Genomic DNA, 22,293 nt, shown 5'->3' on the forward strand with positions numbered 1-22,293 from the left:
TAGAGCTGGAGTGGGGATGCCTGTCTGCCATTCAAGTCCCCACCTTCAGTCTGTGGGACAGAGGGAGTGACCCTCACCCCACCCGCTGCCGCCGCCGCCCTCTGTTCATTTGCAAGGCCCCGATCCTGTCAGTGGTACACCTAGCAGGGGAATCCCCCCTCCCCGCCAGCAGCACCACCTCTGAGCTCTTGGGGCCCCTGGCAAGGAAGGGGTGCCCAGTTCCTCTGAAGAGAGCCCCTCCCGATGTTGCCTGGGGCTGGGTGGGAGGTGGAAGGGCGGCCCCAAGAGGCCCTGCTCCGTGTGTCCCCCCCCCATCTCACTCCTTGCTTCCGCTTCTGTTTCTTCCTGCCAGGAACTTCCTGGGGATGTGTGGGAGCCCCCTGCAATAAGCCGGAAGAGCAGCCAGCTGCTGAGGTAGTCTCTACTGCTGCAGAGGGTTGGGGACAAGAGCGTTGGATGGGGGTCCCTTGGGCTGGCGCCGTGGCCTGGACGGGCTGCAGAGGCCAGCATGCTTGTGGGGTTGCTTCTGGTCTTGCCCCCCCTCCCGCTTCTTGCAGATCCCAGCTCTCCACAGGCCGAGCTCTCTTTCCCCATGGCCCCTCCGGCATCCAAGGATGGTCACACGGGACGGGGAGCTTGTCGGCCGGAGGAGCGTGCCTTCCCGCCTCTGCTGAGCTCGGATTGTGGCAGCGACCCTTCAGGCAAGAATGTGGCACGTTGGTTGCAGCCTGGGGGGCTGGCCACCACTGCAGCTTTGTGGTGTCCAGCCCTGCGCCCGTCGGCGCTCACCCAAGCTGAGATCAATGAGGGCCTTTCTCCGGCCGGCTGGAGCCACCCACGGACAGCCCTTTCCAGAGCAGGCCTGGAGCATGTGACTCTTGGCTCGCAAGGCGGGTCCTGTGTGGGGAGGGCAGATCTGCGCGGCCCCCTCCTGGCACAGAGGGGGTTTCCAAGGGGTGGAGGCAGAGGGCAGGGCAGCCCCCTGGCAGTCTGGAAGGCTGTTTGGGGGGCTGCCTTTCTGAACAGGGGAGCCAGTCCTCGCACTGGCACGGAGGGTATGCCAGGCGGGGGTGGAACTGCCCCCTCAGCTGAGCAGCTGTCTTTGGGTCTGTCCTTCTAGGGCCGGCGGGAAGATGGCTGTGTGGGGTGACAGCAGCTGCCTCCTATTCCAGGAGTCCAAAAATGTCACCCTTGCGTTTTCATCCCGCCCACCAAACATGCTGCCACTGTGGGTTGGGGAACTGTCCCTTCGCAGCTCAGCCGTGGCTCTCGGCGTGGGCCTGGTGCAAAGAGGCGAAGTGTGACCCTTGATCTGCCAGTCTCGCTTCACGCAGCAGGTTCCTTGGAGGACAATGGCCAAGTGGCTGCGCATGCCAGCATCTAACTTGGCTGCTGGCAGCGGCAGATTGCCTGGCTTCTTCCACAAAGATGGTGTTGGATTCTAGCACACTGGAGCTTGGCCAGAGTTAATTGAGCTAATGGAGTCCAGTGGCTGAAGCCAGGCTTGTTCCCTCTTTGGGAGCAGGGAGTCCTTTGCTGGATGTTTGGATGGCATAGAGGAAGCTGCCTCCCACCATCTCACTTGGTGTTGTCTACACTGACAGGCAGCCCTTCTTCTCCAAGGTTTCAGGCAGGGGTCTCTCCCAGCTCCACCTGGAGATGCCGCCATGGAGTGAACCTGGGACCGTTTGTTTGCAAGCAAGCAGATGCTCTTCCACTGAGCTCTGGCCCCATCATCCCCTAAAGGGGACATCTTAGAGCGCTCACATGTAGCCTCCCATCCAAATGCAAACCCAGGCAGACCCTGGTTAGTGATTAAGGTCTTGCCTGGAGGGCGGTGGTGGTGGTGCTGCTGCTGCTCCATTGGTCTTGTCTTCAGCCTCTTCCACCAGATATTCAGGTATTCCTCATCCAGGTTTACTAGAATGGAAAAATGTATGGCCAGGATCAGGCTGTGACTGACTTGCATCCTGGTGTTCAGCTGTGGTGCCATGAGCCAGACTGGGCTTGGTTTCAGACAGGCTATATCAACGAGGATCCTCTTGTTTCTTCCAGCGCACATCACAAGGTGGGCTTTGCGAGGGTCGGCCCCTTCTGGCCGTGCTATGAGAAGCCGGCGTGGGCCCCTTTATACCGCGCTGCGTCCACCCACAACCTCTCTTGGGAGTGCGAACGGCCGGGAAGGACTGCGGAGAGCCCGGCCTACGAGGAGGGCAGTGGGGAGCCTTGCAAGCGCCCCCTGCGCGAAAGGGCCTACTCGGAAAGCCACCTCTGTGCGGAGCCTGCCGGCATTCCCCGAAGGGAGAGGCGAGAGACCCCACTGGCCGAGGTCGAGGAGGCCGGGCCAGAGTTGCCGAGCGCAGCCAAGAAGAAGGGGCCGCCCCCTCCCCGGCCCCCGCCCCCCAACTGGGAGAAGTACCGCCCCCGCCGCGCTTCCCACCACCAGCTGCTCCCCTCCGAGGCCGGGCTGTCCACCCTCCCAGCCGGCTCCCGGGCCCCTGGCCAGAGCAGCGCGGAAGCAATGCGGCAGCGGTCGCAGAGCTTGCCCCTGGAGCAGCTGTGGGGTGAGCCAGCCCAGCAGTCCGGCCACCAGCCGCGGGATTCCTCCTCGCTCCTGGAGCAGGCCGGCCGCCACTACTACTGCCAGCGCTCACCGTGCAGGACCCCGGAGTGGCCGACGCCGGACTCGAGCGACAGGAGTGGGTCCTCCAGGCAAGTCGTGGCATGTGTTGAGCTGATGACGTAGAAGAGCGGAGGAGCGAGGGAGCTGCCTTGGGCTGAGTGCATACCCTTGATCCATCTAGGCCAGTCTTGTCTACACCAGGGATTCTCAATGTTGGGTCCCCGGAGGTTACTGGACTTCAACTCCCATAACCCCCAGCCCCAGTGGCCTTTGGCTGGGAATTATGGGAGTTGAAGTCCAATAACATCCGGGGACCCAACGTTGAGAATCCCTGCCACTGACTGGCAGCAGGCAGGAGACTCTCCCAGCCCTACTTGGAGAGGCTGCTGGGAATTGAACCTGGGACCTTCTGCGTGCAAAGCTTTCCCCACTGAGCTACAGCCCCACTGTGAAGGAAATACCTCGCGGGGCTCACCTGCAAGTCCCCCATCCCAATGCAAACCCAAGGCAGATTCTTTTTTAGCAAAGGGGACCGTTCAGGCTCACTCCCAAGGGCAGAATGGGGGAGGTGGCTAATGTTGAGGTGTGTCCCGAAATGGGCAGACTCCCCGACCCATGAACTGCTCCAGGCCTGTAGCAAGGGGTGGTGGCGGTGGTGGGGGGAACGGTGCAGTCAGGGAAAGTCAGTGTCAGGTGGGGGGAGAAGCATAATCTCCTGTGGCTGTTTGAGTGAGGGCTGGGAATGCAGGACCTTTTCTTTGCCTTTTTTTTTTAACCTGGAGCTGATCGGCTTTGCAGGCCAGCAAGTTCCCTGGAGGAGGAAGCCAAGCCAGAGCCATCCTGGGAGAAGGACCAGCCCGGAGCCCCTGGCAGGACCTCGGAGCAGCCGCCGGCCCGCTCCTCCAGCCCGCGTGAGGCTCTCTCCTTCCCCTGGGCGTGCCGGGGCCCTCTTTTGCCCAGCCGCCCTGCCAACTGGCCCCTGCCCTTTCTTTCCCCAGCAGCCGCTGCGGAGTGCGGACCACCGGCGCCAAAGGGCCCCGAAGGAGGGAGCCGCCCGGCAGGCCCAGCCCCGCCCTCCCGCCTGAACTCGGAGGAGCTGATGAGGGATGTGGCGGGCAGGGACCGCTCCTTGGCCGGCGTGCTGAGCCCGGCCCTGGGCCCCGTGACGGCCGCCGAGGTGATGGACCAGCTCTTCTCTCCCGGAGAGGGCCCCGAGTGGAAGGAGCAGCCCTGGCAGCCCCAGGCAGCTGGCAAGGGGCTCCCCGCAAGGTAGGCCCCACTGGTCAGGCCGGGCTTTGGGGCCAAAGCAGCACTGGCTCTCCTTGGCGGAAGGCCACTTGGTGGGAGGTTGAGGCACAGACTCTCAGGAGCCACAGAGACCCCGGAGGAGGTGGGTGGGTTTCCGAGCCTGGTCACCTTAGAGCAGGCCTGTTCAGCTTTGGTGCCCCCCCCCCCCCCCCGCCAGCTGCTCTTGGACTACAACTCCCATCATCCCCAGCCACAGTGGCTGATAGCCAGGGGTTATGGGAGTTGTAGGCCAGCATCTGCAGGAGGGCTGAAGTTGAGCTGCCCCCCTGGTCTAGAGCCTGGGGTCTCCTTGGAAGCATCTTAAAAATATTGCCTCTAGATTTAGCTGAGGTGCTCCCTGAGACCCAGCCCTCTGGCCAGCCTCTACTTCTCCCACCATGTGGAAGGGTCCCCTGGGGCTGAGTTCCCACAGTGCTTTCTGTTGGTACAGGGAGCAGACCCAGCCGGCCTCCCCGACTGCCGGGGGAGCCATCAGCCCCACCTCCTGCTCGGCCTACTACAATACGTCAGCCGGCAAGGCCGAACTGCTGAACCGGATGAAGGAGCTGCCCGAGTCGGCTGGGGCCAGTTCAGAGGAGGAGGAGTTGGACCAGGAGCTGGCCCGGAAGAAGGTGAGGCTGCGACTCCTGTCTCTGGGCCCTGCGGTCCTACTAGGTCTTTCCTTCCTTCCTTCCTGTTTCTGGGCTTTCCGGCTTTGGAGACATGAGGGCTAGCATCTTGCACTCGATTTTAACTCGGCACTGAGATCCTCGGGCTGTAGGAGAAGCCAGTTTCTGCACAGCATGCCCCAGCCTGAAGAGGAGGTGCTTCCACACTGGCAGGAAGGTGGCCTTGCTGTGGTTTGAGGGTCAGACTTCTTTGTGGGGAGCTGAGAGCCTGGCTAGAGGGTAGGAATGTGCACGGAACCGCGGAGCTGCGGTCCAGCACTGGTGTGGGGGGCTCTTTAAGGGCGGGGGAGAGTGTACTTGCACACACACCCCGCCGCCGCTGGCGCATTCATTTTGAAAAGCCTTTGGGGCGGCAGGATACCTCCCTGCCGCCCCTTCCCCCAGTTGTTGGCAAAAGGCTTCAAAAAGCCTTTTGCACGTGTGCACATATCCTGCCACCCCAAAAGCTTTTCAAAATGAACGCGCTGGCAGGGGAAACGCAGTGCAGGGGGTGGGGTAAGTACACCCTTAAAGAGCCCCCCACACCAGTGCCGGACTGCCGGACCGCCCTCATGTCCGGACCGGTCCGGAGGCCTTCAGAATGGCCTCCGGACCGGTCCTGGCTCATCCCTCCTAGAGGGAAGGGGGTTGCCTTGAGCTGAGTTAGAGCAAGCTCTGTGGCTTGAAGCCTCCTGGGTCGCTTTTCACTCCTTGGCGTCACTCACATCCCTTTGCTCCCCTGCAGCTTTTTGCAGCTTCTGCTGTTCCTGCATCTGACAGGGAAATATGGCTCCCTGGTTGGGTGTGAAACGCCCACGTTGGTTCCACTTGGGGTCCCTCAAGGGGTGGGGTGTGAGAGAGAGGGAGGGAGAGAAGGCAAAAGGATGGGGCCATCTAATATGCCAGCTGAAAAATCCAGCTTTTGCCGGGCTGAGAGAAGCTAGAACAAGTTTCAGAGGCCTTGACTGGAATGGGAGCAAATCGGTCTCATCATCTGGTGGTGGTTTTCCCCTAACGTTGGCAGTTGAAATATTTCCCCCCCTAATATTTCCCCCCCTAATATTTCCCCCCCTAATGCAGCTCAGCCCCTGCCTCCTTTCTTGGATTCTTTAGCATCCTTCAAACCTTCTTTGAGGTTCCATCCTAGTCTGAAGGAGAGTCTTGTATACCCGGCACATACAAATAAAACATAAGAAAAGTCCTCTTGGATCAGGCCCAAGGAAGCCCATCTAGTCCAGCATCGTGTTTCGCACAGTGGCCCACCAGATGCCGCTGGAAGCCACAGGCAGGAGTTGAGGGCATGCTCTCTCTCTCCTGCTGTTACTCCCCTGCAACTGGTATTCAGAGACATCCTGCCTTTGAGGCTGGAGGTGGCCCACAGCCCTCCGACTCGTAGCCGATAAGAACATAAGAAACATACAAAACATATTTGTATATGTTTTAAGTGTCCCATCGGATGCACAAAGAGCAGCTCAACCTGCTTTCAGGTGGGGGCGGCTATATGTCCTGCATGTTCGAAATGAATGGAAGTCACTGTGGCTTCTGATGGCTCCCCCCGGAAAAAGAAAAAGAAATCCTGTGGTTTTGGGGAGAGGACAGACAGCTCAGCTCAGTTACAGAATTGCCACTCCCAGAATGGCACAGCTGGGTGTCGATGTTTAAAACGCCCTTGGAAGGGGGCTCCCCCTCCCCAGCCCTTGCTAGCTGCATTTTGGCCACGATGTCTCTCTCCCCTTTCCAGGTGCAACTGATCGAGAGCATCAGCCAGAAGCTGGTGGTGCTGCGGGAGGCGCAGCGAGGCCTGCAGGACGACATGGGCGCTAACGTGGCGCTGGGCAAGGAAGTGGAGAACCACGTCAAGGGGGTTTGCAAGCCCCACGAGTTTGAGAAATTCCGCCTCTTCATTGGAGACCTGGACAAGGTGGTCAACCTGCTGCTGTCTCTCTCAGGGCGGCTGGCCCGGGTGGAGAATGCCCTTGGGGGTCTGGACTCGGATGCTCCGGAGGAGGAGAAGGTATGTCAGGTGGGGCAGAAGGAGTGGAGGCTGTGGAACACTCGTTTGGAGGGCCTCTTTGCGATGTTCTCTTCTTTGATGCCTTCATTTGGGCCTCCTTTTAACACCTGCATGAGCAGCAGAATTTGGTCATGAACATAAGAACAGCCCTGCTGTATCAGGCCCAAGGCCCATCTAGTCCAGCATCCTGTTTCACACACTGGCCCACCAGATGCCTCTGGGGAGCCCACAGGCAAGAGGTCTGTGCATGCCCCCTCTCCTGCTGTTGCTCCCCTGCAACTAGTATTGAGAAGCATCGTGCCTCTGAGGCTGGAGATGGCCCACAGCCACCAGACCAGTAGCCATTGATAGACCTGCCCTCAATGAATTTGTCTAAGCCCCTTTTAAAGCCATGCAAGCTGGTGGACATCACCACATCCCATGGCAAAGAATTCCATAGATTAATTATGCGCTGTATGAAGAGAAAAGGCAAAACATCTGCAAGGTGAAACTGCAATCACATATTCTAATCCCTGTTTCACTCCCCTCCTTAATTTCCCTCCGCTTTTTGTCTGGTGTCTCGCTTGAGGTGGTTTCTAGACTTCATGCCCCTGGAGGCAGAGACCTTTCCTTTCATTCTTTTATAAAGCACTGAGGACATGGATGGTTTTCTATGACATGATAACAGAACTGGAATAGATTTACTTATTTATTTGATCATCAAATTTGTAAACTGCCCAAACTTTAGTCTCTGAACGGTTTACAGCTACATAAAACAAGTTTGAACATAGGAAATCTTTAAAAAAATTAAAATCAAAGTCAGATTAAAAAGCTTGGGTGAAGAAGTAAGTCTTCAAGTGCTTTTTAAAAGTTGTCAGAGATGGGAAAGCTCGTATTTCAGTAGGAAGCGCATTCCACAGTCTTGAGGCAGCAACAGAGAAGGCCCGTCCCCATGTGGTCACTGGATGAGCCGGTGGGAAACTTGAGACAAACCTCTCTGGATTAACTCAAAGGGTGATGTTGCTCATAATGAAGAAGACGTTCTCTTAAATACCCAGGGCCTAAGCTGTTTAGGGCTTTATTGGTTATAATCAGCACTCTGCATTTTGTCTGGAAACTTACCGGAAATTATGTAGACTGGCCTAATATATTTTCATAGTGTGTGTGTATATCGAACTACAGAATCCTGCTTTCCTGGATGCAAAAATGTGTCACTTTGAAGTGTGCCTTTTGCTATTCGCCCCAAGGGAGGTGATCTTCCAACATTTTAGGAAGGCAGAGGAGAAGCCCCTCTCCTTGTTCAGGCCATGGGGCTAGGCTTGTGCTCGGGGCTGTCCCGAGTGGGGTGCATGGCCCGGGACGGGGTTGTGGAGAGAAGCAGCAGCTGTGTGGGAATTCCCACCTTTCCCCATGGCAGCTGGCCCAGAGTGTGGCGCCTGCCTGCCACAGCAGCGGCCCTCTGACTTTGCCAGCTCGGCTGTGTGCAGTGGCAGCTCTGGTTTGTCCTGCTGGAGTGCGCAGTGCGCAGCCCAACAGAGCACACCACGGTCCTGAGCAGAGATGGAGGGCGACACTCTTCCCTCTCACAGGGATTCCCAGATGTGGTTGACGGCAACTGCGGCGGCCTTTGGCTGGGGATTGTGGGAGTTGTCGTCAACAACCTCTGGGAATCCCTGTGAGAGGGAACTGCTGCTGTGGTGGGGAAAGGGAGCTTCCAGGCTGGGATTTCCGCGCTGCTGATGCAGGGCTGGTCCTGAGCTGCTGCCCCCAGGGATGGAGCTGCTTGTGCTGTGCCGCCCACAGTGCCTCTTTCTGGGGGGATCTTGCCCCAGAGGCCCGGCTGCCCGGGCGAGAGGGGCCTTGGGCTGCTGCTCCTCCTGCGCTTCACCCGCTTGCTTTTCCCTTTTCTCCCCGCCCGGCAAGCTGGCCCTGCTGGAGAAGAAGCGGCAGTTGACGGTGCAGCTGGAGGACGCCAAGGAGCTGCAGGAGCACGTGGCCCGGCGAGAGCGCCTGGTCTTCGCCAGCGTGTCGCACTGCCTGCCCAGCGAGCAGCTGCAGGACTACCAGCACTTTGTGCGCATGAAGTCGGCGCTGGCTATCCAGCAGCGGCAGCTGGACGACAAGGTCAAGCTGGGCGAGGAGCAGCTGCGCTGCCTGCGGGAGAGTCTGCGCCGCCACCCCACAGACTGCTAGGCCAGGCGGCCTCTGCCCGGGGCTGGCGCCCTCCATGGGCCAAGCCTTCCCTTTGGAGCGGGCCCAGCTTTGCACTTGCCGCCTGGTGCCTTCCTGCCCTCAGGGTCCTGATGTCTTGCCCGAGACGGCAGCCTCCCCGTCTTCCCCCAGATGGGCTCACCAAAGTGCTTCCCCCCCGCCCCCCAGGATGCTCAGGACCGTGGTGCTGGGATTCCTGGGGCCACGCTGGAATGATGGTGTAACCAAAGCTTTCTCTGCTTGTCAGAAGATTTTTGTGGGGGGGGGATCCTCTCCTCCAGAAGGGGGCTGGCTGTGCCCTCACTGGCAGGCAGCCTGCCTGCCCCCAGCAGAGGACCCCCCCCCCACTCAGGCAGTGGGCCCCTGTGCACCTTGTGTGGCTTGGGGCATCCTGTTTCTCCCCCTCTTTTTATTTATTCTCCTCCCTTCGTTTCACAGTTGCTCCCCTCTTAACTTAAGTGAGGAATTCTGCTGGCTGGTGGGGATGGCGGAGGGGCATCCTTCCACCTGCTGGCCTGGGCCTCGGTGGCATCTCCTTGCCTGGCGGAAGCTTGCCTTACCTGCAGCAACCAGAGCGGACGCTGGGCCTTTCCCGGATTGCCCCCGGGGAGCAATTTCTCCCGATCCAAGCAGGGAGGCTCTACAGAGTCCAACTAGGCGTAGAAACCACAGGGGTGCTGGTGGTGGGTCCGGGCGCTTCTCCCGTTCCCTCCTGGGAAGCCTCTTGCGGTAGCTTGCTCCAGCATTGCCCTTCCCAGTGCAGGAACTGGGAAGGAGCCCCTCCCTCCCCCCCCCGCCTCTCTCTCTGGGGAGTGCTTCAGTTGCTTCAGCCCTGCCATTACTCATTTCCCACACTTCCATGTAGGGGGAAAGTTTCAGAATGGTGTGTAGTGCATCCTCCTGGACACGTGGCAAATGCACATGGCTCACTTGCCTTGTGGAGGTGTTGGGGGGGGGCTGCAGTCCCAAGCGCCGTGGAGCACCTTCAAGCAGCCCTCCAGCTCACGGGCACTTCCAGCCCCAGAAACACAACCACGTCCCCATCAGGCAGAGGCAGGACCCCTCTTGTGCCAGCCGTGGGCCTGGTCCTTGCCCCCTCCCACCTCCCACACACAGACCCACAAAAGGGAGAGTAGGGCTAGAGCCCACCCACAGTACTGGGAAGGCCCTGGCACTTGGGCCGGGGGCCCCCTTTTCCAAAAGGCTTGCTTACCCGTCCAGGCAGAAGCCAACGTGTCTGGGGTGGGGGTCTCTTGTCCGGAGGTCCAGCTGGAAGTGCAGCCCTGTCACTTGGGGGGCCCTGGGCTGGGCACATGGTCTGCTAGCCTCTCCTTGGGGGAGGCATTCTTCAGGAGGCCTGGCTGGCTGCTGTCTGTGTGCCACTGGGGACTGCCACTTGCTGAGCCCTCCCTTGCCTGGCGTGCCGCAGGCAACTCGGCCTGCACGGGCTGGCTACTCTTTCCCCCACATAGAAGCCCGGAGGGTGGGTGGGGAGCGCCTGGGCTCAGTGTGGGGCCTCGGGAGTTAACGGCTGCTCGCTCTCTCCCCCCCAATTCCCCCCCCCGCACGTGTGGCCAAAGGAATGTGCTGGCACTCAGCCACCGATATTCTGGGCCCCGACATCCTCTTCCTCCCCATTGTGTTGGGAACAATGTCGGAAGGCCGGGCTGTGTGTAACCCCCTCAATGCTGGGTTGCCCTCAGCGGTTCCACACTCTCTCCTGCAAAGGGCTGGGAATGGGGCTGCCCCTCGCGGGTGGCAGCAAGACAAGGGAGGAGAGGAGCCCTCGACTCCGTGCCCTCTGCTTCAGGGCTGCTCTCCCAGCCTGGCCTCTGATGTCGGGGGGGGGGGGGGGGGCTTGATGCTTCACCAGGGCAAGAGCCAACCCGTTCGGATGAGTGGGGAGGGGAGGGGGGTGCCGTAGGAGGCACAGCTGCCTCTGCTTCCTGGAGCTGCGCTTGCTCCTCTCCCTCCTGTCCCGTGCTGCCTGCAGGCTGGCCATTCATCCGGTAGAGCTGCGTGGTTAACCTGGGCGGCGGAGCTGCGCCTTCTTTGGCGCACACCCCCCCCCCTTAACACACACTTGTTAAGATGAGACACTCCTAGCCGGTGGAAAGAGCCGGTCTGGGGAGCCTCGACCACCCCACCACTGTGGCTTGATGCAGCTCACGTCTCTCCCCCCACCCACCCATTCGTCTCCCAACATGGCAGTGAGCATCCTCAGCTGTGCCTCTTGCCATGTGCAGGTAGAGAGCCCTTGCTAACTCTGCACATCGCAGTCAAAATGGGCCCAAGACGCCTTTTGGGCACATCCAGGCAGAAGCTCCCTCTTATTGCAAGGCCTGCGTGAGGTCGGAGCAGAAGACATTTGGGAACAACTTCCTGCTCTGTTGTATGCGGGGGAGGCTCTGGGGGGGGGGCCACATTCCTGGCGTCTGCATGTGATTGAGCAGACTCTCCAGGGGGAGCAGCCCTATTGTTTTCCAGTGGCGGGCATCCCAAAATCCCCAGCCAGCTCTGTTTTGTTGCTTTTGCAATAGGATACTCCCTCCACAGCCTTCTGTTGCACGGCAGAAATGCAGGCAGCCGGGCTTTTCTGCTCTCCACCCACACTTCCTACATCCTTACTTGGCTTTCACCCCTTGGTTGATGTCTTTTGACAGAGGTGTGGGTCTGGTGTCCACCGGTCCTGCAGGAAAGGTTGGATCCAGCATGACCTCCGAGTCGGTGGAGAACTTGCCTCCTGGCAGGGTTTCCTCAAACTTGGGTCCTCCGATGTAGTTGCACTCCAACTCCCATCTTCCCCAGCCACAATGGCCTTTGAGCTGGGGGAGATGGGAGCTGTAGTCCATCACCATCTGGGCCCCAGGTTTGGCCTTTTGTCTGTCTGTGGAACCCCCCACCCTCCCCAGGTAGAATAAAAAAGGGGGAATACGGATATGATGACTATGTATATTAATATATTCGTGTCCGTATAAAAATGGGCAAGTCAGACTTTCTCTAGTCCAGGGGATCTCTCAACCTGTGGCTGAACTACTGCTCCCATTGGCTGCAGGCACAATAAACTGTTACTCTCTAGATCGCTGCTTGGGTTGTTGGAAAATGCAGATTTTCACATTACATGGGACTCTCTTCATGACATGGGAAGGAAGAGCTGGTTGCTGAAGAGTTCTGTTTAACGTGGAAGTGGGTGTATTTGAAGTTCCCTACACATAGATGCACTCCGCCTGTGTTTGCAAGCCTGTCCACCGCTCCCTCCCCGCACATCTTGCCACTCCAAGCTATTGCCTACTGCCCAGGTCAGCCCCCAGGCCCCCCCCCCCAGTACAGACATAGCCTTAAGTGCCGGCTCTGTATGTTGCTATGTTATTAAATGCTGTGTAGGGCTGGGTCTAATTTTCTGCTTCCCACACACTAAAGAAATCCGCGGTTGCTGCCCAGCACTGCTGCAGCCAGGGCTTCTCCCTTGCATGGCCAAAGGTGCCTCTTGCCACACGGCTGTTGGCCGCTTGTGCCTTGGGAAGGGGGCAGAGTTGCACGCTGCATTAAAATGGTGCTAAAGTTGAGCGGCTCTGGGTCCTGTGTGGTCACTTGTGCGGCGGAGACAAAGAAGGCAAAATGCCACGGCAGCCCCTTGGGGCCGTGGAAGGGCTTGGAGAAGAGCTCCGCGTGTGAGTGTTTCGGCTTCCCTGGTGCTCTGCAAAATGAGGCACGGCCCCTCGCTCGGTGGCACTTGCATGCAGAACACCGCAGGATCGAGCCTCGCCATCTGTTTTAAAGAGCCCTTGTGGAGCTGGGCTGGGAGCAAGCCTCTCTCTGCCTGGACGGACCAAGGCTCTGACTCCCGGCGGCTTTAGAAGTTGGCTTCCCCGTCTGTGTCTCTGTGGGAGCAGGCGGCCAGCAGGGGGCGCTCCAGCCCTGCCGCAGCATCAGCGCTGACACCTACACACAGGAGAAGGGTGACTTCAGAGGACCGTGATACTCACATGATGACTGCAATTATGGCATGATCGCCTGGTCCTTTTGGCGCTTCTGAGGAGAGGGTGACTCACCATGACAAAGTCTTTTTGGGGGGGGACAGAAGCCTCCCATCTGGTTTCACAGGCCTAAGAAAGGAGAGAGGGGCCCCAATAAAAGATCCAGAAGCAAAGCCAGTTTTGACCAGCAGCTGACGTGTTTTGCTCTGAGTGCCCATTAGCCAGCAGAGGGGTTCCCAAGCTGTTGGACTACAGCTCCCATCCCTCCTAGCCACAATTTGTTGCGGCTGGGGATGATGGCAGTTGTAGTTCTACAACAGCTGGGGAGCCCAGATTGGGACCCACTGGCTAGTGCAAGCGTCTTCCCTAGCCCCAAGAACCAAAGGGGCATTCGGACAGGGCGGGCCCGCCCCCGCCCCACCCCGCCCCTTCGGCAAACCGATAAGACTGCAGTGAAGCAAAGCATTCTTCTTGTTCAGTGTGTGCCTTTTAATTGGAGTTAAATAAGCAAGACTGCAGAGGTGAACAGCCTTTATGATGGGGCTTCTCCCTTTAAGAGCTGCGTGCCGTTTGTCATGGCCTAAGGGCCTTGTCTCAGCCCCTGCAGTGCTGCCATCGCCTACACAGCTCTGAAAGGCAGGGAGCCTTGCTGTGGAACAGGCCTGTGCAGCTGGAGCTGGCATTCACCACTGCTGCTCTACACACACACGCATGCAGAGAGAGCGTGTGTGCTTCAGGTTCCATCTTTGCACAATTGCATTTGCACAAGAAGGATGGTGACCACTGGAAATTTAAATCTACGGTCGAACACTTGCATTTTCTTGCGTGAATTTGAATTGATTTTTTTTTTTAATCGCTTCTGCCTGGCTCTTCAGCCCAAAAAGGGTTCCTGGAGTGCCTTAATCCTTGCAGCATCAGTGCCAGGAAACTGAGCAGGGTAGGCCACAACCATTTCAAAGCTGGTTCAAATAATGGAGAAAGGCAGGCAGCTGAATCCTCTGCATGTTCACATGGACTGTGTTGCCAGGTGTGTGTGTGTGTGGGGGGGGTTTCCTATGCTCAGTGTGTCCAATGGAACAGGTTTCAAGTGAGCCTCCAGGCTGCCACAACCCCCCACCATTACCTGCCTCACTTCTAAAGGTGTGTGTGGGGGGGACTTGATGAAAGGCCTCTGTCTGGGCAGGTTGATTAGTACAGGGGTTCCCTCCCTGGCTGCTGTCAAAACTACAACTCCCATCATCCCTTGCCACGATGGCTGAAGATGGTGGGAGTTGTAGTCTGACAGCATCTGAGAACCAGTGTTCCCTCCAACAGAGATTCCCAGATGAACAGGGTGTGGACTACAACTCCCATAATCCCCAAACAAGCCATTGCAACTGGGGATTCTGGGAGTTGTAGTCAACATCTGGGAATCCCTGTTAGAGGGGACACTGCTGGGAACCCAAGTTTCAGAATCCCTGCTTTAGAAGGCTGAGTCCAAGTCATTTTAAAGAGATGTCCTTTATGGATTGTTGTAAGCTATTCAAGACTGGAAGAAGGTGAGATTTAAAAAAATACTGAAAATCAAGCCAAGTCCTCATTTCCAGCCCCTGTGATCCTAAAAGCACCTTTGAGCTTCTCTTGCATTATTTGTATGTTTTAAGTCTTGGCCATTTGGGGCAGAATTGGGAAGAAAACCTTTTCAAGATCCAAATCTAAATTCTAAGCCAGGGTTTCTTAACCTTGGGCCCCAAGATGTTGTTGGACTACAACTCCCATCACCCCCAGATGATATTATTTTATTTTTTACATTTTATATGCTGCTCTTTTCCCAAGGAGCTCAGAGCATACTTGAGTTCCTCCTCACAACAACCCTGTGAAGTAGGTTAGGCTGAGAGAGAAGTGACTGGCCCAGAGTCACCCAGCAAGTCTCATGGCTGAATGGGGATTTGAACTTGGGTCTCCCTGGTCCTAGTTCAGCACTCTAACCACTATACCACGATATGGCCTTTGTGGCTGAGGATGATGGGATTTGTAGTCCAAAAACATCTGGGGGCCCAAGGTTAAGAAACCCTGTTCTAAGCAATACAACCTAGTTGCTATAAAACATTTAGCATTTATTTTAACTCATTAATATCCTGCTTATGCAACCTAAGCTGGCTAACAAGAAAAATGAAGACATCGCTTCATCCTAAACAACATCATAAAAATACAGGAACAGCCCACCAGCCCCTAAAGATGGCAGTCCCCAAACCAGCAACCCCAAAGCCTGCCAGCAACAACCACCCAGTTTTCTCGGAAATCTTTACCACAGTTCTATTAAGAGCTGGGTGGGAGGTTGAAGCCCCCCCCCCGATTTGTGCCCAAGGCTAGCTTTGCTCTTTCTGGGCCACGTCAGTTCTCTCAGCCGCTGGGCTCACGTCCTCCTCCGCCATCATGCTGGAGACCAGCGAAGGTTTCACAAGTGGTGGGAAGGCGAGCAGCACTGATTTAAGCTGGGGAGATGCTGCCTGCAGGGGTCTCATTCCTGGGCCTTGTTTGGGGGCTAGGCAATCCCTGTGAAGGCGGGGGGGCTGCTTTCTAATTCCAGACCCCAATGCCGGCTGTTCCCCCTCCCACCTCACGCCCACCCCCAAGGGCCCCTTGGACTGCCTAGCAGTGCCACCCAACGTGAATAATAAACCCAGCAGCAGCAGTGACTGGCAAACCTGATCAGTCTCCCACACACTCAGCCTGCGGGGGCCTTACTGTGGGCAGCGCTTTGCCACAGCAGCAGCATGGGGGTGGGTGGGGGCAATGTGGTGCCCAGCACAGGAGGTGGGCCGCTTTTGTCGCCTAGCAAGGGTGAGGTCAGGAGCCGGCCTGCTGGAGGGAGCAGCCTCTCTAAGGGGTGCCCCCTGCCTTCCTTGCAAAGTGCCTTCTCCAGGCAAAGGGGGCAGAGGGCCGGGATGTGGGGTGGGTGGTCAACCCAGTTCGCTTGCAAACGCTCCACCTGAAGGAAAGAGGAACATAGAACCTAGGAAGCTGCCATATACTGAGTCAGACCATTCTACGGTCTATCTAGCTCAGTATTGTCTTCACAGACTGGCAGCAGCTTCTCCGACGTTGCAGGCAGGAGTCTCTCTCAGCCCTCTCTTGGAGATGCTGCCAGAGAGGGAACTAGAAACCTTCTGCTCTTCCCCGAGTGGCTCCATCCCCTGAGGAGAATATCTTCCAGTGCTCACACTTCTAGTCTCCCCTTCATATGCAACCAGGGCAGACCCTGCTTAGCTAGGGGGACAAGTCATGCTTGCTACCACAAGACCAGCAAAGAGGATACACTTGCCCCATCAGGAACGCTTCCTGCTAAGGCCAAGGTGCTCACAGGAGGCTCTGCCCTCCAGCCTCCCTCCACGTTGGAGAAGGATGCATCTGGGCACCCACATCTTCCAAACAGGCACCCCCTAACCGTCTTAAAGAGCCACCTAATGGTGCAGTGGGGAAATGACTTGCCTAGCGAGCAAGAGGTTGCCAGTTCAAATACCTGGTGTGTTTCCCGGAATATGGGGAAACACCTATATCGGGCAGCAGCAAGATAGGAAGATGCTGAAAGGCATCATCTCATACTGCATGGGAGGCGGTAATGGGAAACCCCTCCTGTATTCTACCAACCACAGGGCTCTGTGGTTGCCAGGAGTCGACATCACACTTTACTTTACCTTAACAGTCTTCATCTCTGCCTCTAGTATTCACAGGTAATTCTGTTAGATATTGTCACAGGATGGGTGGGGCTGGTCTGTTTCTCCTGCAATTCATGCTTTTGGTCAAGAGCCCCCACAGCCCTGTCTGCCTCAGTCTTCCCTTCCCTTCCCCTCTTGGCTTTTCCCCTGCCTCTTCACTTTGTTTTCCCAACTGTGTTGCCAGTTATCGTTTATCTCTCTCTATAGTAAGCAAAATGCTTTATTGTTTTTTCACCTCCACCCAATAGCCCAGGAAGGAAGAAATTGCTCCCATTTCACAACCTAGAGAACTGAGTCTGGACGGCAAGGAAGCTGACTTTTGCAGTTCAGAAACCCACTCAGGCCTTTTGAACCCAGTGCTGTCCACGCAGACTCTCATATTGTATCCATCTGGATCCCAGACTGTTTTTTCCAAGTTCTTTGACATTAGAAATCAAGGGGTCGTCTTAAATTCCCCGTCCTCTCCCTTTCAACTATATACAGTATAACCTGTATTTAACCTGTCTTAAATACGGAGTTGCCTTATTTGGGAAAATACGACGTTGAGTAAAGCAGTAACTTGATCTTCTGCCAGTTGAAGGACATGACCACACAATGCACTTCAAGACGCATTTGTGCCTCTTCTTCAGCACCAACTCACCCATCACAGTGGCAGCTGCACTGGGGTCCAGGATCTCTCTCTCGGCTTTAAAACAGCACAGAGGCAAATGATGAATTAAGTGGAGTTCGGACTCTCCCAAACCACATCAGAAGCTAGGAGGTTAGTGTTAGAACAGCAGATGAAAACCAAGGGAGCCCCACTACTTAGGAGTTCAGTCTGGACCTTATGGACTTGCACTGCACAACAGAATAACCCAGCACAATCTGTGGTAAAGTTGTGCCGTCGATTTGGTGTCGACTCCCGGCAACCACAGAGCCCTGTGGTTGTCTTTGGTAGAATACAGGAGGGGTTGACCATTGCCATCTCCCGTGCAGGATGAGATGATGCCTCTCAGCATCTTCCTATATTGCTGCTGCTTGATATAGGTGTTTCATACCAGCAGGGATTTGAACCAGCAACCTCTTGCTCCCTAGGCAAGTTATTTCCCTGCTGCACCAATCTGTGGTAGCAAGCATGAATTGTCCCCTTTGCTAAGTAGGGTCCACCCTGGTTGCATTTGAATGGGAGGCTAGATGGGTGAGCACTGTGAGATATTCCCCTCGGGATGGAGCCGCTCTGGGAAGAGCAGAAGGTTCCAAGTTCCCTCCCTGGCAGCATCTCAAAGATAGGGCTGAGAGAGATTCCTGACTGCAGTCTTGGAGAAGGAGAACTGGTCTAAGGAGAGCTGGTCTTGTGGTAGCAAGCATGACTTGTCCCCATAGCTAAGCAGGGTCTGCCTTGGTTGCATATGAATGGGAGACTTGATGTGTGAGCACTGCAAGATATCCCCCTCAGGGGATGGAGCCGCTCTGGGAAGAGCCTAAGGTTTCAAGTTCTCTCCCTGGCTTCTCCAAGATAGGGCTGAGAGAGATTCCTGCCTGCAACCTTGGAGAAGCCGCTGCCAGTCAGTGTAGACACTATTGAGCTAGATGGACCAGTGGCCTGACTGGGTAGATGGCCCCTTTGACGGGCAAAAGAGAAGCCCCTTTGAGGGCCAGGCCTACAACTGGGCTAGCTGAGATGACTCCTCTTAGTTGGCAGCGTTGGGGAGGGGCCCCTTAAAGGGTCCACCAATGGGAAATGAGATCTTTACCTTTGGTGAGGGGAGGGCAGCTCTCTGCACTTCCTGCCTCAGACACCAAACTCTCTGGGGTGGTTTCTGTCACTTTCCAGTGGGGCTTGGGAGGGTGCAGCTGTGCCTAGGCCTGGTGGCTACTGTGGCTAGTTAAATCTCTGCTGGCTGGCCTTCATGCAGAGCTTGCAATGTTCTGGGCAGCCTAACACTGCCCTTGGAGAGGGGACAGTGCCCAGGACCCTGGGTCTCTCGGAGTAACCACCAAGAGGAGCAGTGGCTGGTCCAGCTTCCTAGTCCATTCACCACCTGCTGTGATCCGGCTTGCACATTGTTTTATAGAGGCCAGATATGCTGGGACTGGGCCCAGCCCCTCCCCATTCTGTGGGGGTCTCCCAGGGGGCATAGCTAGGGGAGAGGGGGCGTGTTCTCCCCTCTCTCCCATGGAGGGAGATAATGGGGGAAATAGGGAGGTGTGGAGCTGGAGGCACACCCGTGATCTGGGACTGAGCGTGCCCATATACCATCTCATGGAGCAGCAATACATCGCATGCAGGCCGTGCATCAAAGCCATGGAAGGGGTAACAAGAAATGAAAAGGGGGTTCAGAGGTGAGCCCAGTGGCACAGGGGACCAAGGAGGCTTCTCTTTCCAATGCCCTGTTTGCTCTAGTTAAGTACAGCTGTCCTCTTCTTCACTCTCAGATCAGCTCTTTAATGCTTTCCTGCCCTCAGTGGCTGCCTGCCCCTAATCTAGCTTTGCCATGCTTGTGGGGCATAGCAGCAGGAGTTGGAGCTTTTTCCAGGGGAGTTGATAGATACTTGGGGGTGCACCTGTGAGATCGAAGCTCCCGCTGCCACCCAAACGGTTTAAACAGTAGCTGCTGGTCCTGAGTGAGAAGCCACGAGGGCGCCAAGGAAGGCAACTTGGGTTGCGCCTTTCTCTCCTGTCCTGCCTGCAGGCTGGCCATTCGTCAGGTAGAGCACCTGACGAATGGCCAGCCTGCAGGCAGGACAGGAGAGAGAGGCGCTCCCGCCCCGGGCTCTTCCTGCCCAGAATGACCACCCAGCTTTGTGGGTCTGAGTGACCAGACTCTGACCGCCACCCTCTGTCACTTTTCTTCCCGATGAGCGAAGGGGAGGCGTCCAAGTGCCTTCAGGGCGAAGCGCTTGTTGCTGCCACGCCAGGAGGCGCGGGCTGGGGCTGTGTGCCCGGACCCCTAAGAAGCGTGCCAAGCAAGGGCACGGGGGGGGGCCTTCTTCGCACTTGCAGCCCCTCTTCTTCAGGACCCTGCCACGGGGCCACCCCCGCCCCGTCTGAGAAGAGCCTGCTGGGCAGGGGGGCGGGCGCGTGGTGGTAATTGGGAGGGGAGCTCCGCTCTCGCTATTGTTAGCTGTTTGCGGCGGGGGGGGGGTGGCGAGAACGAGCGAGCGCGAGCAAGAGGGGGGCGGCACTGCAGTGCTGCTGGGGGGCGGGCGGCGGAGCGCCGAGCAGAGGCCGATGAAGACGCAACACGTGCCCGGGAGCTCCGCTGAGCTGCGACGCGCGGAGACAGAAGCCAAAGACCCACCGGCTGGCGCGCTAACCGGCGGCGCTGCCTGAGAGAGCGGCGGCGGCGGAGTCTACAAGCCGGCAGCGGGCAGCCATTCCTCCTGCCTCCCGGACGCGGCTTGGCTGCTTGCGAGGTAGGTCGCGGCGCCTGCTGCAGAGGGGGTGGGCGGCGGCGGCGGCCCGGGGGGCTGAGCCGGAGGCAGCCAGCCAGCTAGCTCCCGCCCCCGACACCCACCTGCTGGCCGAGGTGCTTCGCGGGGGAGGCAGGCGGGGTTCTCCGCGGCAAGGTCCCCCCCCGCCGCAGGCTGGAAACCCGGGCGGGGGCTCCGAGCGGGATGGCTTGCGCTGGCCCCGGCTGAGTGAGTGCTGCGGAGCGTTTACGATCCGAGGGCGAAAAGGAGGAAGCAGCCTAGAGAGAGCGCCCTTACGCAAGCGGAGAGGCAGGCGGGCGGGGCTGCCGCCTGGGGCGAGCTGAGCTGACCCCTCCCCCGGAGGATGCCCGAGGCCCCCGCCCGCGGAGCTGCTCTGGAGCCCACCCGCCTTCTCCCTCCTTCTCGCAGGTGAGCACCCCCTAGACGGCAGCCGAAGATGGCCGAGAAGCTGGCGCCCCCGGGGGAGCTGTTCCTGCGCAAGGGCCGCGAGTCGGTCTCCTCCCTAGACCTGGACAGGCTGACCCCGGGCGGCGAGGCGGTTGGGGACGAGTCCTCAGACAGCGAAGGCGAGCAGGAGGGCGGCTCCCACCGGCTCATCCGGAAAGTCTCTACTTCTGGCCAGATGAGGACCAAGGTGAGGGCGAGGAGGAGGAGGATCGGGACCCATTGCATTCTCTCGGCCACGTGGTGGTGCGCGCCGCCCCCCCCCCGCTCCTTGCCCAGCGTTGTCCCCCAGGGTCCGATCCCTTGTGTGGGGTTCTTTGGGGTTGATGGCTCATCAGAAACAACATTGCCCCCTTTGCACCCCAAACAAGGAGAGTTAGGGTCTGTGGGCTGTAAAGGACGGGGTGTGTGGAGCTGTGGGCTGCCACCTGTCCCCAGACGGGCTTCCTGGCAAGCCGGTGATGCCAGCAGCAGGCTCTGCCAGGCGGCCACTCGGACACCTTGCAGAGGCAGCAGCCAACGCAGTTAAGAGGCAAGTGTCCAGATTGTGCCTGTTGACTCCACTGTGGGGGCATCATCCAGCCCTAAAGAGGCAATCCGTCCACTTTTAGGAATTAAGAAGAGGGAGTCAGGGCCAGGTGTCCCGCAACAGGTGTCAGCATGGCTGGGTGGAGCGCCCTGTTGGATTTCTGTGTTTCTCTGCAAGTATCCAGAACTGGGCATGGCTGAAGGCAGGATGCAGGGCTCAGAGGACCCATGGTGGACTTGCTAGGGGGTCCTCTTTGTGCATTTAAAGCAAGGCGTCTTGCCCTTGACTGGCCATACGGCTCCCGGTTTCCCTTCTGTTCTGCCCTGCTGGGCTTTGAAACGTCTTGACCGTATTTGGTGAAGGATTGGTGTGGATTGCCATTTTGGAGCAGAGTCCTCCCAGCAGCAAAGACCTGTTACTCCGAGCTCTGCTCCCAAATGTGAATATCTCCACAGAGATCTTCATCAAGGAAGGAATGAGCCCCTGCTAGTTACATAGATCCACATTTCCTGGGCTGTGTTCACTCCCAGTTCTCCCAAAGTGAGTTTTGAGTCACTCAGTAAAATCAAACACAAAATGTCTAACAGCAAGACTGGATTGGGAATGGCTTCGGGATTGTTCTTCTCTACCTCCATTGCTGCTGAATTCCAGAGCAACAGGCCTGTTCTGGATTTCAGTGAGCTGGGTTGGAGAACTGGGTTTGATCCAAAATTCCCCCTCCATGGCGAAGGGCATCAAAATCCAGGTGGGATTTTGCAGGAACCCAGCCACATGTGGAGAGTCAGATGCCAATCTGCCCTGCAGATTCTGCATGTATCTTGTGTCCCAGAACCATGCCTTTTGAGGGCATTCCTCTGAGACTTAAAAGACACACATGATTTTGGAATTATTCCTCAGTAGCAAAGGCCTCTGCACTCTCACCTATGTAGCTAAGTGAGGGGACTGCAGGAATCCCATGAAGCCTGGTGAGACGCACTGGAAGAATGCAAGAGCCAGGGACCTGACAGGGAGAAAAGCAGCTGGGAAAGATGTTTTATGGTTTTTTGGAGGTAATAGGTATTTATTTATTTTTAAATCCAATTCTGAGCTATTACAACAATTAGCTGACGAGTGTTCCCTGAAATCCATCCCTGGCTGAAGGTTTGTAGCAGCCTTGAGACAGCCAGTGTCATGACAAATGATGAGATGTTTATGTGAGCAAAAGCAGCCTCTGCAGCTTGGCTTGCTGGGCTAGCAATGACAAGAGCTTCCGATGCCATCCTCCAGGGCCCACGCGATTCCCCAGCTGGGAAGATGCTTTGTTCTGGAAATGCTGGTGCCTGCTCTTGGCCCTGAAGCCATGGTTGCTGCTGCTGCTGCTGAGTGGGCTTCTGGCTCAGGCTGGAGAAAGTGGGGCCTTGCCATGCGGGGGTGGGGGGGGCGGCGGCAGCACAGCCTGCTGCCAATTGA

At 57.4% G+C, this 22,293-nt stretch overlaps 2 protein-coding genes and 1 long non-coding RNA gene across 13 annotated transcripts in view; 2 read left to right on the forward strand and 1 right to left on the reverse strand.

The window, feature by feature from the left end:
* Window positions 1–12,348, forward strand: part of SHROOM4 (shroom family member 4) — a 34,775-nt gene extending 22,427 nt beyond the window's left edge. For 5 of the 6 annotated variants that reach the window (XM_053273595.1, XM_053273597.1, XM_053273598.1 and 2 more), the window contains 7 exons: window positions 353–414; window positions 2,056–2,712; window positions 3,422–3,534; window positions 3,622–3,892; window positions 4,362–4,542; window positions 6,320–6,592; window positions 8,495–12,348. In XM_053273595.1, coding sequence (XP_053129570.1) covers window positions 353–414; window positions 2,056–2,712; window positions 3,422–3,534; window positions 3,622–3,892; window positions 4,362–4,542; window positions 6,320–6,592; window positions 8,495–8,764 — 1,827 coding nt within the window. In that variant the 3' untranslated portion in view covers window positions 8,765–12,348. The remainder of the gene's footprint in view (window positions 1–352; window positions 415–2,055; window positions 2,713–3,421; window positions 3,535–3,621; window positions 3,893–4,361; window positions 4,543–6,319; window positions 6,593–8,494) is intronic. The other variant, XM_053273596.1, reaches the window with a different exon arrangement.
* On the reverse strand, window positions 6,005–20,155 carry LOC128335415 (uncharacterized). Its single transcript, XR_008311608.1, has 4 exons — window positions 19,739–20,155; window positions 12,835–12,888; window positions 9,996–12,724; window positions 6,005–6,699 (listed from the first exon to the last, which is right to left on the reverse strand). It is a non-coding gene; the product is annotated as an uncharacterized LOC128335415 (long non-coding RNA).
* Window positions 19,608–22,293, forward strand: part of LOC128335414 (diacylglycerol kinase delta-like) — a 56,259-nt gene continuing 53,573 nt past the window's right edge. For 3 of the 6 annotated variants that reach the window (XM_053273601.1, XM_053273603.1, XM_053273604.1), the window contains exons 1-2: window positions 19,609–19,853; window positions 20,280–20,505. In XM_053273601.1, the coding sequence (XP_053129576.1) occupies window positions 20,308–20,505 (198 nt within the window). In that variant the 5' untranslated portion in view covers window positions 19,609–19,853; window positions 20,280–20,307. Of the gene's footprint in view, window positions 19,854–20,261; window positions 20,506–22,293 lie in introns of those variants that run through there. The other 3 variants (XM_053273602.1, XM_053273606.1, XM_053273607.1) reach the window with 2 other exon arrangements.

The sequence above is a fragment of the Hemicordylus capensis genome, chromosome 11 (genome assembly GCF_027244095.1).
Source record: "Hemicordylus capensis ecotype Gifberg chromosome 11, rHemCap1.1.pri, whole genome shotgun sequence".
Lineage (NCBI taxonomy): Eukaryota > Metazoa > Chordata > Lepidosauria > Squamata > Cordylidae > Hemicordylus > Hemicordylus capensis.